This window comes from Diospyros lotus, chromosome 13, assembly GCF_014633365.1.
Source record: "Diospyros lotus cultivar Yz01 chromosome 13, ASM1463336v1, whole genome shotgun sequence".
Taxonomy (NCBI): domain Eukaryota; kingdom Viridiplantae; phylum Streptophyta; class Magnoliopsida; order Ericales; family Ebenaceae; genus Diospyros; species Diospyros lotus.
In genome coordinates this window covers 5,714,444-5,729,167 of record NC_068350.1, presented here as the reverse complement: position 1 = coordinate 5,729,167, position 14,724 = coordinate 5,714,444, and the positions used below count along the sequence as shown (strand labels likewise).

At 35.5% G+C, this 14,724-nt stretch overlaps 3 protein-coding genes across 3 annotated transcripts; 1 reads left to right on the top strand and 2 right to left on the bottom strand.

Moving 5' to 3' along the window:
• Nucleotides 1-4,532: 4,532 nt before the first annotated feature.
• LOC127788790 (uncharacterized) lies at nt 4,533-5,978 on the bottom strand. Its single transcript, XM_052317404.1, has 2 exons — nt 4,800-5,978; nt 4,533-4,706 (listed from the first exon to the last, which is right to left on the bottom strand). Exons 1-2 carry the CDS (start codon nt 5,976-5,978, stop codon nt 4,533-4,535), a joined length of 1,353 nt encoding a protein of 450 aa, XP_052173364.1.
• Nucleotides 5,979-9,187: 3,209 nt separating this feature from the next.
• LOC127788785 (probable pectate lyase 12) lies at nt 9,188-11,661 on the bottom strand. The gene is made up of 2 exons (XM_052317396.1): nt 11,411-11,661; nt 9,188-9,473 (listed from the first exon to the last, which is right to left on the bottom strand). The coding sequence occupies exons 1-2, from the start codon at nt 11,542-11,544 to the stop codon at nt 9,188-9,190; spliced, it is 420 nt and encodes a 139-aa protein (XP_052173356.1). The 5' UTR covers nt 11,545-11,661.
• Nucleotides 11,662-13,436: 1,775 nt separating this feature from the next.
• On the top strand, nt 13,437-14,242 carry LOC127789277 (phytosulfokines 2-like). The gene is made up of 3 exons (XM_052318145.1): nt 13,437-13,587; nt 13,762-13,844; nt 13,970-14,242. The coding sequence occupies exons 1-3, from the start codon at nt 13,494-13,496 to the stop codon at nt 14,084-14,086; spliced, it is 294 nt and encodes a 97-aa protein (XP_052174105.1). The 5' UTR covers nt 13,437-13,493; the 3' UTR covers nt 14,087-14,242.
• The last annotated feature ends 482 nt before the right edge of the window (nt 14,243-14,724 follow it).

Sequence of the window (14,724 nt, the reverse complement as noted above, 5' to 3'; positions counted from 1 at the left end):
TATTTTATGTATTTAAAACGTTGTAATTTGTGTATGGAGTTCAACGAAATTTTTGAAAAGAAACTAAATTATAACCAGATAAAGAAATTTAATAATTATTATAAGATAAATTAAAATATAAAAACTATTTTATTATAAAATATAAATAATTAATTAAGAAACCAACCGTCTTATTTATCTTATTGATCATCCACGTTTGGACTAAATATGTTCTTCGGATCAACATGTTCATAATGGATGGCACGTTTGAATTCTATTCCCTTACACTTGGGTGTGTTTGATCCTAATTATTTTTCAAGAAAACTTTGTCATCTTTGTATGTTTAATTGCTTAATATTTTTTATAAAAAAATTTCATGATACAATATATTAAAGTATGTTTTGACCAATTTCTATAAAAAAATTACAATTAGATAGAAGTGGGAATTGTTTTTTACAAAATTAAAAAATATTTTTTTCTATCTTTTTCCAATCAAATATACCTTAATTTTTATTAGTTGTTGTCATGTCCTTTAATATAAGTTTTCCTTATGGTTTATTATTAATGTCAAAGTATTGTGACAAAATTTGCATATGGGAAATTCTATTGGGAACCCGCCAAATTACTCAATATAACCCGTTGGACTGAATTTTTATTTTTACTCTTTGCAACCACGAGAATTACTATTTACAACCCATAAATTCTCAAATATACCCTAACACAGCCACACCAGCCACACAATTTCTCAAACAAACCCTAGCAATCTTCGGCCGCGAGGAAGAAGAAATCGGACTGATAAATCAGGTACGCCTTCTGTTCAATGTTTAATTTCTTCAATAATCGCACATGGCGGCATCACCATCGACCGCGATGGCAGCCACCATGGCCGCCATCATCACCACGAACCTCCGCACCGCGAGGTGCGGGGGTTTTAGAAACCCCCTTCCTGGCGGCGACGATGGCAGCCGCCATGGCCGCCATCGTCAGTCGCGGACCTCCGCACCGTGAGGTGCGGGGGTTTCAGAACCCCCCTCCCCCACCGGCGACGATGGCAGCCGCCATGGCCGCCTTCATCAGCCGCGATGGTGGCACCATCGCGGCTGATGAAGGCGGCCATGGCGGCTGCCATCGTCGCCGCTAAGGTGGGGGATGAGGGTTCTGAAACCCCCGCACCGCGAGGTGCGGGGGTCTCTGAGACCTCCGCACCTCGCGGTGCGGAGGCATCTCAATCCCCCGCACCTCGCGGTGCGGGGGTCCGAACCCATTCCGGTTCTCGAACCCGCAATTCCGGGTTGGAGAAACCGGAACCAAATTTATTAATAAATGTATAATTATATATTTATTTTTTTAGTTTTGTGCCATTTGAATTTTTTTTAAAATATGATTGATTTCATATTAATCTCACATGTTATTTTTTATATTAATTATAATTTTACAGTTCACCTTTCTAATAAATCTAATTATTATTAATTTTATTATAAACAATTTTATTTGTCATAATGCATTTAGACATTTCATATAACATTCTTATATGAATTAAATTAATTTTGTAGTAGATTACTATTATTTTAAAAATGACTAATATGGTACATTCATTTATAGGTATGGCACGTACTCGAGGAGGAGGAGTAGAGGGAGCTCGTCAGCGTCCGACAGCTTCCACAAGGAGGAGGAGGAGGGTAGAGGGCCATGATGGTCATTCTGTGGCTGATACATCTATTTCAGAGGCGCACATTTCTGAGCAGCCAGGTACTTTGGACTCATCACCTCCTAGTCCTCCAGAGCAGCCATCTACTAGTGCTCCGGAGCAGCCATCTACTAGTGCTCCGGACGATACTACCGAACTATTTTTGGGAGGCCCTGAAGATCCATCCATTTTAAAGAGTTTTAAAAATCATGTTGCTGTTAGCATATGGGCTGGAGAGGTAAGTGATTATAAAAATAATTTTACATTTAAAATAATTATTATAATGTTAGTAATTATTTTATTATTTTTATGTAATAGGAAAGAGGTGTATTAAAGTGTAATAGCCATGGACAAAGAATTCCTGATTGGCCATTGGCAAATCAGCAACGTATTTATGATATTGTTGTAAGATCTCAGTTGGCACCTTTGATAGAATCCACGTATCGATTTGTGAATCCTACAGTTGTGTCAGCCTTTTCAGAGAGATGGCAACCTGAGACTAACACATTTCATCTACCATTTGGTGAGATGACACTTACGTTAGATGACGTTGCCACTATTCTGAAGATACCAGTTGCTGGCAGCCCTGTATCAGTCCCTCATTTGACAGGTAATGAAGCTCAGAATTTACTTTGTCGTTTACTTGGGGTCTCAGTAGTAGAAGCAGCAGGCCAAATAGCTGAGACTCGGGGACCGTATGTGAAATTAGATTGGCTGAGAAGAACATTTATGAACGTACCAAATTCAGCTCCAGATGAAGAGATGTACAATGCTAGTAGGGCATATTTGTTATTTTTATTAGGTTGTACATTATTTGTGGATAAGAGTGGTAGCATGATTTCGATTTCCTATCTTGCATTGTTGGAAGACCTGAGTATATCTGGTACGTATGCATGGGGGGGTGCTTGTTTGGCATATTTATATAGGCAGCTAGGTATCGCGAGTAGAAGAGATGTCAAGGGAATCTGTGGATATTTAACATTACTTGAGGTAATAATTTAAATTTTATTATTTTGTGCATATTTTTACTATGTCTTTCCATATATCTTAACAATTATTTACATTAAATGTATACAGGCTTGGATATACGAACATTTTCCATTGACTAGAAGTAAACATAATTTATCATATACTGACGAGCTGCCTAGGGCTCATCGCTGGCTTCCTGTTCGTGAGTACGATTCTTTGCAATCTTTGCGAGAGCGACTTGATGACTTAATTGAAGATCAGGTATTCTGTTCACACATTATATTTTGCAACTTAATATTGCTCATCATTGAAATTCTAAAACATGTGCAGGTCATATGGACACCATATAGGAGGCATCGTGCACAACACCCATTCCATGAGATTGCGTTCTTCTCCGGATGTCTTAAGTGTGGAGGCGTGATTGAGCCATATCATCCGGAGAGGGTTCTGCGACAATTTGGGCATAGGCAGAATATACCTCCACCTCCATTATCTCCTATTGAAGCCAAGCGGGGTAGAGCTACGACAACATATAAGGTAATTTATGATTTTATCAATGATAGTTGGTCTTGCTGGGATTTTCACTTATTGCCAGCACACCGTCGGGGTGGACTTGCCCTAGTGCCATGGGAGTGCAGTGAAGACTACTTGGCATGGTATCATCGCATTACACATCGAGTCATACAAAATCCTACAAATAGATCCAGGTTTGACAGAGGTGATCATGATAGAGTGACTCTTGCTGATGTGGTAAGATTAATTTTGTAATTGTAATTTTTTTAAATATATTATGTTTAGTTTTTTATATTTAAAATAATTGTCTTGTAGCGCATCATGGCATCACTATCTCCTCTTAGGCAAGTCATATCAGGTGGATCCACTCAAGATGTAGATGCGTGGAGACGGGCATGTCTTCAGGTATATGATATTTTGACTATTCGTACTGGGTCTTCTTCTACTGGGTCTCATGCATATACAGTATTTCGCGAAGCACCTTCTAGTATGGTACGAACACCGACGGTGGTTACATCACCTCCGGCAGTAAATATAAATCCACCACCTACGAGTTCAGATCCACATCATCCAGCCCCAAGCCCCCCTCAAGAGACAAGAAAAAGGACTGATAGAGATTAATTTTTTTTTGTAATATGAGACTATTTGTATTTGCTATAGTGAGTAGAGTCTTATCTATTTGACTACTTATGATGAGGTTCGGATATGTCGCTAAGATATAAATGGTGCCAACCCTTTTCTGTTTGGATTTAATTTTCTTAGTTTATTTAAAAATTATTTCTATAACTCGAAAAGTAATTTTATTGTTACTAACAAAACTTATTTTAAATACTTATATGTGATATAAGTGATCTATAAAATAAGATATTATAAACTTATTTACATCAGACTCCTTTATATCATAAACTTTAATTATGGGTCAATTAAATCAAATATATCTTTGTGAAATAGGTTTGTGAATAGGAAATATATAAAACAAGATATTAGTGCAATATAATTCACAAAATAAAATGCGAAAATATATATAAAGTATAGAAAGGCTCAGATATGAATAACAAATCACCACTTAAGTAACTCCAAAAATAAGACCACTAAGCCCAACGAAACCCAGCCCTGAATCGCCCAACTGTCCTCCTCTCTCGGCCGAAATGATGGCTATCATACGTAATGGGCTAGGCTTCTCCATCTCTTGAGCAAATGGACTTATGCCCATTTCTCCTCTAAAGAGATAGTAAATAGGCTTATGGACTTCAAATTGGGCTGCCAATAAGTGGTGATATGAGTTAATGTTTCAATCACGGGCTGAAGCCTATGAAAATTAAACTTGCCCGAAAAATCATCATCGCCTTAAGCCGTATTTGGAAACACAATCTAAGAGTAAGAATCATGTGTCAGATAAGTCAAAAACTTCCTGTGTTGCCACATCTTGACCTACTAGAGATAAAAATGCTTGAATTCTGGATATGTATGGCGTTTCCCAATCACGTGCATTATCACATCGAAATCTGTACCAATTCAGTGCGACGGGAGGAATTGGTGACCTTGGCTTAAGGAATACCTGATAAATGACATATGCAACAAAAATTATTATTAAAACAAACGTATGAAATCCACAATATAAATAAATAAATACCAAAATAAGTAAGAATACCTGCACAAAATGACAATCATTCACAAATCCTATAGTAATCATCCTGTGTTGTACTGCTGGAGGAGGGATCGATCTAAGTGGAAGATATGTAAGACACTGGATCCGTGACAAATGCACCAATACGACATTGTATTTTGAAGCAACTAAATGGCCCATGTCAGGTAAAGTCATCCAATGCTCGCACGGTGCAATGTTATCAAAGCAATATAATATATGTAGTAACTCATCCACACGCATTTCTGATCCATATATTTGCGTATACATCGCACGAAAAGATTGCAACTCTCCTATCAGACTAAAACGAATATCTCTCCAATTGTGCTCACTCATACCAAGTAACCCTGCTATCGCGCGAAATCCACAATGTCCATCTGATTCTACATTAACAATATTATGCAAGAACGGTTGTATTTGTGGTGGGAAACAATCATCATACCCCTTGAGTCGGTTGGTGTTTCTCTTGGATATCCATGTTGCTAGGGATCTACTGTCTTGACTAGATTGAACTATTTTAAATAAGGACGGATCACGTTTGGTGGATGTATCAATCTGAATTTTCTTCTTCGATGTTGGCCTACCCTTCGTCCTAACTTTCATGGTTGGTGGTTGTAGTGAAGTTGTATCTGGATTAACTATTTCTCTCAACTTTTGCTTTAATACTTGTTTCCCTGGCTCCGGTTCTGAATAAAACATTTTATATATACTCTCTATTTCTAGCTCAATCGTTACCTGCGATGACACACCATCATAAGCTGACTGCACTAACTGCAACCTTGTCCAATGAGGATGCACAGTTGACAAAGGAATTGGCCGTCCTTGTACCATGAACTCTGCAATTTCATGTGCACAAGGTAAACCATATGTGCTTCTAATCACACATCCACATGAAACTTTGTCTATCCCAATTTTATAAGCAAGTTGCGACTGCATTAGTACCATATTCAATGCACTTCTCGATATAACACCTCGCAATTCTCTAAAAATTGCTGGCTTGAAGTTATGTTGCACCAACATTAAACTTTTTTCAAACGACCCCTTAATCTCTACATGTTGTAACTCAATAAGACTGTTGATAATTGTCCATGATGACTCTAAGTCACCTTGAGAAGATCCAAGATGTCTCTTCAACTTTGCATGTGCACTCTCAGCCCTGTTCGTAGTAACGTTGCCAAAATGCATTATTCTATTTGTCCATGCTGCAACAAATTTTTCTTTATAATCATTCAACCATGTATTTCTCAGATAATTAAGTGCGCCCTCATATGCATAGTACTCAAGTGTTAACTCATACAGACGACGTTCATATTCATCCTCAGTCGACGCAAAAACAACCAGGTTCCAACTTAACATAAATTTCTCCCATGTCTCCTTTCTATCAAATAATTTCTTACATTTGGCGAGCACATTTTTTGATATATGCCACCTACACAACAAGGTGCTCGTGGTTGGAAACACTTTTTGTATTGCATTCATTAATCCCAATTCTCTATCAGTTACAATTACTCCTGGACATGTATTGTGAGTTATTAGACTCTTTAATTTCTCCATTGCCCATGTGTAATTATCCTCATATTCATGATCCATAAATGCGAAAGCAATAGAAAAAGTTAGCTCAGTTGACGTCACACCAACGATCTCTAGCAGTGGATACTTATATCTATTAGTTTTGTATGTACAGTCCATTATTAACACATGGGGAAATGTTTTAAATAACTCTATAGCCATCGGATGAGCCCAAAATAAGTCTGTGATACAATCTGATAATGTATCACTTCTATGCCACTCCACATAATTACAATCTTTCAATTTTTTCATCAACTGTTGTATTTGTGATCGACCACCTTTATCCATGACTCTATATCTTTGCCGTGCATTATATATAGTTTTGATGGTACTCACATTTTTTTTATCTTCTGCCTTTAACGTCATTAAAATATTTCTTGGCTTCACAAGATTGTTAGACATTGTTATCATAATTTGTTTCTCTTTCTCTGTAAGTCGGCCAGCATATGAATGACTCTCAAGTTGAGCTGCTGGTAAATGATTGTGCAATCCACATACAACTTTCAATATCCAGTATTCATTTGACAATTTAACACCAAGTAACTCAAATGGACAACCACACTTTTTAGAACCTGTCATCCTACGATTTGTTTCTCCTATTGTCTCATCTCCTTTTTTTGATGATTTATACTTTCCACTCCGTTCACAAGCAAGACGAACTCTAGGTTTTCTTCCTATACCACCAGATTCAGAACCCTTTATAACAATAACCATTCTATTTTCTTTTCCAACTGTCTTAACCCATTCGATCAGTGTTTCCCTATTACTGAAAATCTGATTCGTAACAAAAGTTTGACTAGCATCAAACGATACGCCATTCTCATTCTCAAAATTCTCTAAATTTTGATGATCAAATCCCTATTATCAAAACAAAAATAGGATACATAAATTAAAAATGGGTTGTGCTTTAACCAAAATATGAATAAAAATATATGAATTAAAAATAACAAAATGGATAATGAAATCGGTTTCGGGCCATTCGAAAAAAAACAAAGATCACCCTCGGGTTCGGGAACCCTCGGGTTACCGACTCGTTACAGTCGGGAATCCAAGCGTTCCCCGACTCGCATCTGTCGGGGAACGCTTAGGTTCCCGATTGTAACGAGTCGGGAACCCAAGCGTTCCCCGACAGCTGCGAGTCGGGGAACCCGAGGTTTCTCGACTGTAACGAGTCGGGAACCCTCGGGTTCCCCGACTCGCAGCTGTCGGGGAACATTCTGGTTCCCTACTCTCTCGAGTCGGGGAACCCAAGGGTTCCCGACGGCTAAGAGTCGGGGAAGCCGAGCTTCCCCGACTGTAACTCTTCGGGGAACCCGAGCTTTCCCGACGTATTCCAGTCGGGCATACCCAACTTCCCTGACTGGTCGGGGAAGCTATGTATGCTCGACTGGAATGCGTCGGGGAAGCTCGGGTTCCCCGAAAAGTTACAGTCAGGGAACCTGGGTATCCCCGACTGTAATGTGTCGGAAGCTTAGCCGCCATTCATGTAGTAATTCTCAGCATCAGTTAGCCATTCATGTAGTGATTCTCAGCATCATGCATCAATCTAAAATACATTACCAGAATATTGACGTGCTGCTGGTGTGATTCATTGTAGACGTGCTGCTGGTGTGATTCATTGTAGTCCACCTGCTCATTATGCACGATCTGGTGCTCATCATCTTCTCCATAAAACTCTTTCCATCTCATCAATTTTTGGATATAATCATCCATAGAGAAAAGTTAAAATTAACAGAAACAAGAAGAAGGTAATCGCTATAAGTGATTAGAATCAGAAACCTTCGCAAATGTTTAGTGAAAGTGATCGGTGATGGGGCTGCGAAACTTAAAATCAGAAACGTTCGTAAAAATTTAATGAAAGTGATGAGAGATTGGGTTGCGAAGAGTTAAGAAAGTAGTTGAAAAAAAGTAGTTAGGTAAGGGTAATAAAGGCTTTTTAATGAAGGGTAGTTGAGGAATTAAAACAACGGGTTATATTGAGTAATTTCGCGGGTTGCCAATAGAATTTCTCTTTGCATATTTCTTTGGGTGGCAGACAGTTCACCCTCCCAGCGGATGAGTCTTAAATGACACACAATAATAATATAAAATATTTTTATCAAGATATAATAATAAATTTATTTGATTAGAAACGACATTGTCAAACTGATCGACTCTACAAGAAAAAAAAAATAGTTCGAGGACACTGAAAAATTTTTATGCAAACACTTAGATATTTAAATTAGACATTAAAAATGTTGAAGGTCCGAGAGCAATATTCATTCTAGTATCAAAGATGTATATTTTCTAAAATAAGGACCTATTTATTTGTAATAGTGCAAGAGTAATTCTAAGTCTATCTTCGTACTTTAATTTATAGATAATGTTTATTTATTATAGATAATGTTTATCTTATTAGATAATATTTCTTAATTAATATATAAATTGAAGAAAGTTAGATATGAAAAATATTTTGAACAAAAGTATTTTCTACTATATTTATTAAATTTATCTGAAAAAAAGTGATGTTGTAACATCTCATCCTTCCAAAAGGCGTCACTATGTTGGGGCCTATCATATAAATACATATTCTCTTTTCTTTATACATTTCTTAAACCTCAAAAATCATATTTCAAAGAGAAAGCCCCAGTATATCAATATAAATGTGAAAGCAATAATCGAAACTTGATATGATACATTCACTTTATAACATAAGAATTTATATCATTAGATCATATCTTTAAAAGTTTTAATACATAAATACATAAAGACTCGTTTTTCGAGATAATATCTAAACACCTTATATGCAATCAAATGATATCTCAAATACATAGTTATTTTCCAACTCATTTAAAACATATTTGGATGACGGCGCAGCGGAGGGTGCGAGGGCGGAGGTTCACGGCGTCGTGGTCGGAGGAGTCGGAGACGACGTAGTAGCGGCCGCCCTTGCCTCCCAGGGCGTACTGGCCGAAGCCGATGCCGCAGTCGGCCAGGCGCTGCCGGTTCAGCTGCCAGCTGGTGTCGCACCGCCAGCAGTCGTCGATGGGGTTCCCCGTCGGGCAGAGGGTTGACTGGTTGGCATCAGTGTACGATAGCATTTGTCTTCTTGACAGCGACACGTTCACTCGTCTGCATAACTACGTATGTATTTATTATTGCGTTTGTAAATGTCATATTCATTACTAACATTTGTTTGTTTCTAACACTTCTCACGGATATGCCCTGAATTCTGGTGGGTACATTGTGTGTTACACTCTAAGAATTAGAGTTCTATTTGCAAGTCACTGGTTTTCTAAAAGTAAAAGATATTATTTGTAACCTTCGCTATAAGTCGAGGAGTCAGATTCTGTGTCAATTTAAGGGAGTTGCGAGTTTGATTCTTATTCTATACAAAAATCAAAGACTTAACCTATAATTTATCTCTCCTGACATAATTAAGAACGTGAGCACCGAAAATTATGTAAAATGATCATTCCAAGGTATTATTTGTAGTTATAATTTTATCTAATATATAACCAAACGGAATATATAATAAATGTCTAAATTTCATGTAAATATATAGCATTTCTCTATCTAAAGTTATGAGTCTTAAGAAGACTTTTAATTTTATTCATGTAAAAATTGTGTCTGTACGTAATACAGATGGATTTTGATAAAATTTTTATTTTGGGTATTTGGGGGAAATCCTTATCCTATTTTGTTAAAGAGTTTTTAATATGAAGAAAATATAATTAACTATATGAAAAGTTTTATTAAAAATTAAAAATTATTAATTTTTGTTACTCAATAAGAATTATAAAAATATAGTATGGTTTTAGTAATATTAACTTGCATTGGCCATTGGGTGGGGTGGGTTAGTCAATTGTGTAAATGAAAAGGGAGGAAGAAAAGAAAAAGGAGAAAAGCAGAAAAGACATGCCATTGGATGCTCAACTCGAGACCTTCAATTAAAGTGCATTGGCCAATGCCAATGGCCGTCACCGAAGAATTTATTATTTATTATTTATAAAATAAAACAAAATCAAAACATCCCGATGGGATCAAAATGCAGATGCCCCCTTGTTTATTTTTTCACCAAACAAAACAACAGCAGCAGATTTTCAAACTCTACAAAATCTGAACATTAATGGGCGTTTAGTATGAGAGAAATTTTTAAATTTCTAGGATTTATGATTTTTAGGAATGTTCTTAAAAATCTTTTATTTCCAAGATTTATGTAATTCTATATTTGGATAGATTTAAACATTCTCTGAAATGTTGAGTATTCTTTTATGAGAATTTTATATTCCTATGTTTGGTTTAAATATAACATTTTTAGGAATTCATATTCTTTTTTCAAAATTACCCTTATTTAATTTTTTATTTAAAAATGATAAATTTCTTCTACTATATAAAATATTAGAACCCACAATATCTTTAGAAAATAAAAAAAATGTTATTTTTTTACACATTATGTATATATATGTGTATGTATATATATACATAATAATATATATGTTTGTATGAATATTTACTTTAATATATATAATATTTTATAATAAATAATATAAATATATTATAATATATTTTTATATTTAATATATAATATATAAATATATTATATATATAATATATAAATATATTATATATATAATATATATAATATGTTTGTATGGGGTTATAAAAGGGTAAGTGGTGTTTTAGTTTTTTTATTTGTTAAAAATATTCCCAAGTCCATGGAAAACTTGGATTCTCAACCCCCTTTTAAAAATTTTTTTGTGGGAAAATTGTTTAAGAATCATTTTCAACAATTCTATTTTTTCAGGATTCTTTTTATAAAAAAGTTATACTAAACATGAGAATATAGATTTCCAACCTAATATTCCCAAAAATGTTAAAATTTCTCCTGTATCAAACGCACCCTTAGGAATCCGAAACAAAAACGACTAACCGCATTCCGAAATCAACCATAAAGAAAGCAAGAAAGAAACCCACATTCTGAAAGAAAGCAAAAAACAGATCTAGAAGAAGAAGAAGAGAGCCAGGTGTTGGGCTTTTTCTGTGCTTTTTCTGTGTTTCTGGCACACCTGTGGACATCTTGGACGACGGCTTCAGGGTGGGGATGCTGGCCAGGGAGAGTGAGGTTGAGCATTGCCATGGAAGGGGGAGAGGAAGAGATGACAAGGAAGATGAAGAAAATGCAGCTCCTTTGCTGCTGCATTGTGGGAGAGAAAGAGAGAGAGAGAGCTTGTTTTTTCGTATGATAATGTACTTGGTGGTGCAGAATGAGGATGACTAATTGAGAATGTGAAAATAAGTTGCAGTAGGACTAGTAGGAGTAGTAGGAGTAGTAAGTAAGTAACTAAGTAAGTGGAGAGGACGGAGGAATGAGAACTGTTTCTCACTCAGTCCCTCGCCAAAGTCCAACTAACTAAACAAGAGTCTGTTTAGCGTCGTTTCTGCCATAATATACAATCATAGTTCCATGATCCTGGCCTCATTTCACTCTCCCCTTGAGGTAAAAGTGAAAACGACAAGAGAAAAGTAAACTCAAAGTAGGGGCTCATACTGTTTTTGCCCCCTTTTTCCATCAAATGTTTTCTCACTTTCTATATATATACTGCTTCCACATTATTATTAATTAAGATAAAATTTTATTATTCTCAAAATATAAATCAATTAGTCAGATAAATAATATATCAATGTTAATTTAATGGGTTATGAGTTCGATCCTCACCATGTATAAAGACCAAAGACCTAATCTGTAATTTATTTTCTCTTATATAATTAATAACACGAGCACCATGAGTCGCATAAGCACCGTCATCTCACAGAGAATTTTGTCTTTGATTATTTTATATTATTTACTTTATTACCCCAATTTATATTTGTAAATTGGCTTAAATCCACCGCTGATTACTGACCTTAAGCTATTGGTTCTAGTAGAATTTACTGTACTTTTTTTTAAGGCCCTTTTTAATATCTTAATACCTTAAACTTAACAAAGCAGACTATTTTATGACACGAACCACGATCCTTCAGAATTGCATGCTCCAAGACCAGCGACCAGGCTAGCCTACTGAAAATGGGGAGCCGTTACCTTTGTTTAATATTTAGATAAAATATTATTATAAGGTTGTAACTATAATATATTACTAATAATTTTTTATTTTTAAGTTAATATATACAAAGAAAACAACATAAAACTTCTAGGTTTAATACGAATCCTTGAAAAATATTATTGTTATTTCACAACCGATCACTTTATTGATTTAAGAATGTTCTTTAGCAGTCTTTACAGGTATAAGTCAACGATAAAGTATGTGAAATTTTACAGAGAATATTAAGGATTAAATCTTAATGGTGGCATTTGCCTCATGTAGGTATGTGAATTGAATGTCTTGATTTGTGTGTGTATAAATTATGATCGTATCTGAATTTATTCGACAAGTGAATCAAGAAAAAGGCCACCCATTCTCAAGATTAGTTGGACGAAGCTCGGAACTTGAATTATAAAAAAGTATGTATATTCTTTAGCATATAATAGATAAGACAGGAGTTTTCACAAACATGGAAATGCAAGTAAAAATCAAAATGTTAGCTGACATACAAAACACTTTGCTTTCTCATAAGGACGAATAATTACATGAACAAAAATACAGTTATCTTGATTGACATATCAAATACTATTAAATTGAAGTATAACATTATCTGAATACTAACTTTTTTATATACAAATTTAGCAAAGGTATATAGTGTTAAAATAAAGCATTACATTACGGAGAACATAGACTTCGGATAAACAAAAATAATTGAGCACATGTTTGAAGTGGGACTCACCAATGGCTCTTTCCCTAACTTTACATTATTTAAAGCTATATTAATGGCTACAAATGGGGACCAGACTCACCAGTGTAGTGAAGAGTTTGTCATTGGTATCCGTAAATTGATTGCAGCGCCCATCAAGGTATGCAAAATCCACTGCCCATCCAACGTGGGATTGTGGAGAAAATCCAAAATCCAAAATCCAACAGTTGGTACGTAGGACCCACCCGGAGTGTTCTGAAGCTTTGACGACTCTTATTTATAGAATCAGGCCCCTAAGCCTCCTAGCTTCCTGAGATCTTCCATCCACAATCTCTCTCTCTCTCTCTCTCTCTCTCTCAGGCCATGAAGCAAATATCTCATCAAGCGATTCTTACTGTTTTACTCCTCTTTTCCCTCCACTCAGTAGCATCTGCTCGCCTCTTGCCACCCCATCAAGGTATGCCAAATTCCTTCCTTTCTACTTCTCCGTCTATTAATTAGTACAATAAGGTCGTATTTGTATATAATTTTCTTTATTCTTATTACCGAGGCTTGTCCTCCTCCTTCTGAGTGTTCATTGTGAAGATCTTAACTGAGATGATGAGAGTAAGCTCTCATATGCTATTTTCAGTGGGGAAGCAGGTGAAGATTAATGGGATTGGGATCACTCATGCAGATTCATCCATCAATACACAAGAAGATGACTCGTTTACTGTAAGAGAATCCTCCACCTTTAAATATTTTCCTCTTTAATTAATTAATTACTTATCCTCAATAAGTAATTAATTAAAGGGCTCTGGTGGTTTCTCTTTCATTTTGGGTAATTGATCTTGAAACAGCAAATGGGACGGGAGGAATGCAATGAAAAAGATGAAGATTGCATGAGGAGAATGGTTGCAGAGGCTCACTTGGATTACGTATACACCCAACCAGGGCCAGATTACGGTCAGCCCTAAGATTTTAGGGATTTTAAGTAAATTTTTTTATGATGGCTTTCATGATTGTATTTAAAAATAAAATTAATATAAATAAAAAATTATTATTATATAAAATTCATAATATATTTTTTTGTGATGTTCCGATGGTATTTTGTAATTATAAATTATGGGATTATGCTCTCACACGTGCGTGTGTGTGTCTATATATATATATATATATCTATATATTGTTGTTTTGGTTCCCTGAGCAGAGAGTGAGAGGGGCGGCGGAGGCCCCCCCCCCCCCCTGTAAGATAGTCAAACCTTGGGAATTGTATTTTGAGCAATGTTTTAAAAATTGGATCGAAGAGTGAATCAACCTATTAATTGAATTATGGATTAGTTAGTCCGACCGATTAGATTGAAATGGTTCGACTGGATGATGTCATATACATATTTTATAATTAAATAATATATATATTAAATATATATTTGAAATATTAATATTTTATATATTATTATGAGAAATACTATTATTAACTAATATTTTATATATAATTGTTATATATGTTATTAAAAAATTAATTAAGAATTAAAAATTTAAAAATAAGTGTGAGGGTGAAAAAAATCAGGGTCAACCCGATTCCCAATTCACTGGTCCGATCGGATTTTGACTG

Excerpts from the sequence above, each read along its gene's own strand:
- LOC127788790 (XM_052317404.1), bottom strand. The coding sequence starts at position 5,978 with ATGCATTTTGGCAACGTTACTACGAACAGGGCTGAGAGTGCACATGCA. Across the intron at positions 4,707-4,799 it reads ATGATTGTCATTTTGTGCAG|GTATTCCTTAAGCCAAGGTC; the intron begins GTATTCTTACTT and ends GTCATTTATCAG.
- LOC127788785 (XM_052317396.1), bottom strand. The coding sequence starts at position 11,544 with ATGCAGCAGCAAAGGAGCTGCATTTTCTTCATCTTCCTTGTCATCTCT. Across the intron at positions 9,474-11,410 it reads GTCGTCCAAGATGTCCACAG|ACGAGTGAACGTGTCGCTGT; the intron begins GTGTGCCAGAAA and ends GTAGTTATGCAG.
- LOC127789277 (XM_052318145.1), top strand. The coding sequence starts at position 13,494 with ATGAAGCAAATATCTCATCAAGCGATTCTTACTGTTTTACTCCTCTTT. Across the intron at positions 13,588-13,761 it reads CCTCTTGCCACCCCATCAAG|TGGGGAAGCAGGTGAAGATT; the intron begins GTATGCCAAATT and ends TGCTATTTTCAG. Across the intron at positions 13,845-13,969 it reads AAGAAGATGACTCGTTTACT|CAAATGGGACGGGAGGAATG; the intron begins GTAAGAGAATCC and ends ATCTTGAAACAG.